Source organism: Cystoisospora suis (genome assembly GCF_002600585.1).
Source record: "Cystoisospora suis strain Wien I chromosome Unknown contig_10090, whole genome shotgun sequence".
In the NCBI taxonomy this organism is placed as follows: domain Eukaryota; phylum Apicomplexa; class Conoidasida; order Eucoccidiorida; family Sarcocystidae; genus Cystoisospora; species Cystoisospora suis.
The window spans coordinates 1-1285 of NW_027162864.1; the positions used below are offsets into that span (position 1 = coordinate 1).

The 1285-nt window shown below is 49.2% G+C and overlaps 1 protein-coding gene across 1 annotated transcript; it reads left to right on the forward strand.

Annotated features, from left to right (window-relative positions):
* Position 1: 1 nt before the first annotated feature.
* CSUI_011201 (uncharacterized protein) lies at positions 2-1235 on the forward strand. Its single transcript, XM_068071302.1, has one exon. It carries the CDS (start codon positions 398-400, stop codon positions 935-937), a length of 540 nt encoding a protein of 179 aa, XP_067916722.1. The 5' UTR covers positions 2-397; the 3' UTR covers positions 938-1235.
* The last annotated feature ends 50 nt before the right edge of the window (positions 1236-1285 follow it).

Here is a 1285-nt window from a genome sequence, read left to right on the forward strand (position 1 = left end):
GCGAGAGAGAGACTGTGAAAAGAAGGAGAGTCGTCTTGCTACACATTCTTTTCGTTCTTCTCTTATCATTCTTACGGGGAGCATGTTTCTCATCTTCTCATGAAGTTCTTCTTTACCCTCGGGTGTATAGAGAACGTCTCATCTCCCGTTGTCCTGGGCTTACCTATTTGCATACCTCCTCTTCGTTCTTCTTCTTTCAGCTCAAGGAAGCCCAGGAGGTAGGACTTCTACGACTCCTCAGCAACAGGGTCTACAGCAACCTTATCCTCTGGGTGTAGCTACACACCACCCATCTGGAGTTTTTTTTCTCCGGCTTATCCCTGAAGAACAAACACAATTAGTTCCAGAAAGCGGCCGAGAAGAAGTGACGGCAACAGAACGAGTCGAAGATGCAGGGATGGACCGTCAAAGCCCTGGCCATTCGCTGACTTCGCCCTCTTCAATACCAACTCCTGACTCTATCATCGCGCCCACACTATCCCGAACTACTCCCAGTCCTCTCGATTTGTCTATCCAAAAGAGGGCACCCGGGGGAGCACAAGAGGCAGACGTAGTGATCGTGGAAGAACCGCCAGATTCAGATGTAGAAGGAGAAGAAAAAGGAGTTCGTGAAGAACTGCTTCCGAGTGAGATTCTCAAGAAAGTTGGAGGTTCTTCTTCATTCTTCTCTCCTTTAGCTAGTCCGTTCAAGGCTGGCCTTGGTAGACANNAGCTAGTCCGTTCAAGGTCGTTGTATGTCGTTGGCTTGCCGAACGTGGAGAGGGAAAAGGTGGGGGTTGGTGTGTGTATGGATCTATGTATATACATGAGTAGAGGTCATCGTTGCGAAGACACATGTCTCTGGAAATGCGTGTGTCTCCATGGTGAAGAGAGGACGGTGATAGTGCTGCATAGGATGTTCGGAGTAGAGAGGAAGGTAAGCAGAAGTCTACACTAGATAAGATCTCTAGGGGGGGGATTCCAGCCCTCCTCGCTCTCTTCGAGAGAAACACCAGAAAAGAGAGAGAAATAGTAAAGGAAACAGACACCTTCAGAGGCTAAAGGGAGACTCGTTGCACGATAGAAAGAGAGGGCTATCATAACTCTGACGTGTTTGATGACAAGGCGATCAAAACACATCGGCTGTCCGTCTTCCCATTCTCTTGTGTCGCCGGCAACACGTGAGAACCCACAGCATCGTTTATCTTCTCTAGGAGCTTGCAGTCCAGCGTCAGACACTTCCCCTTTGTCGTCCGTCTCATGTTTCGTACTCCGTTCTTCTTCACATTGCCTGTTTGGCCTCCCC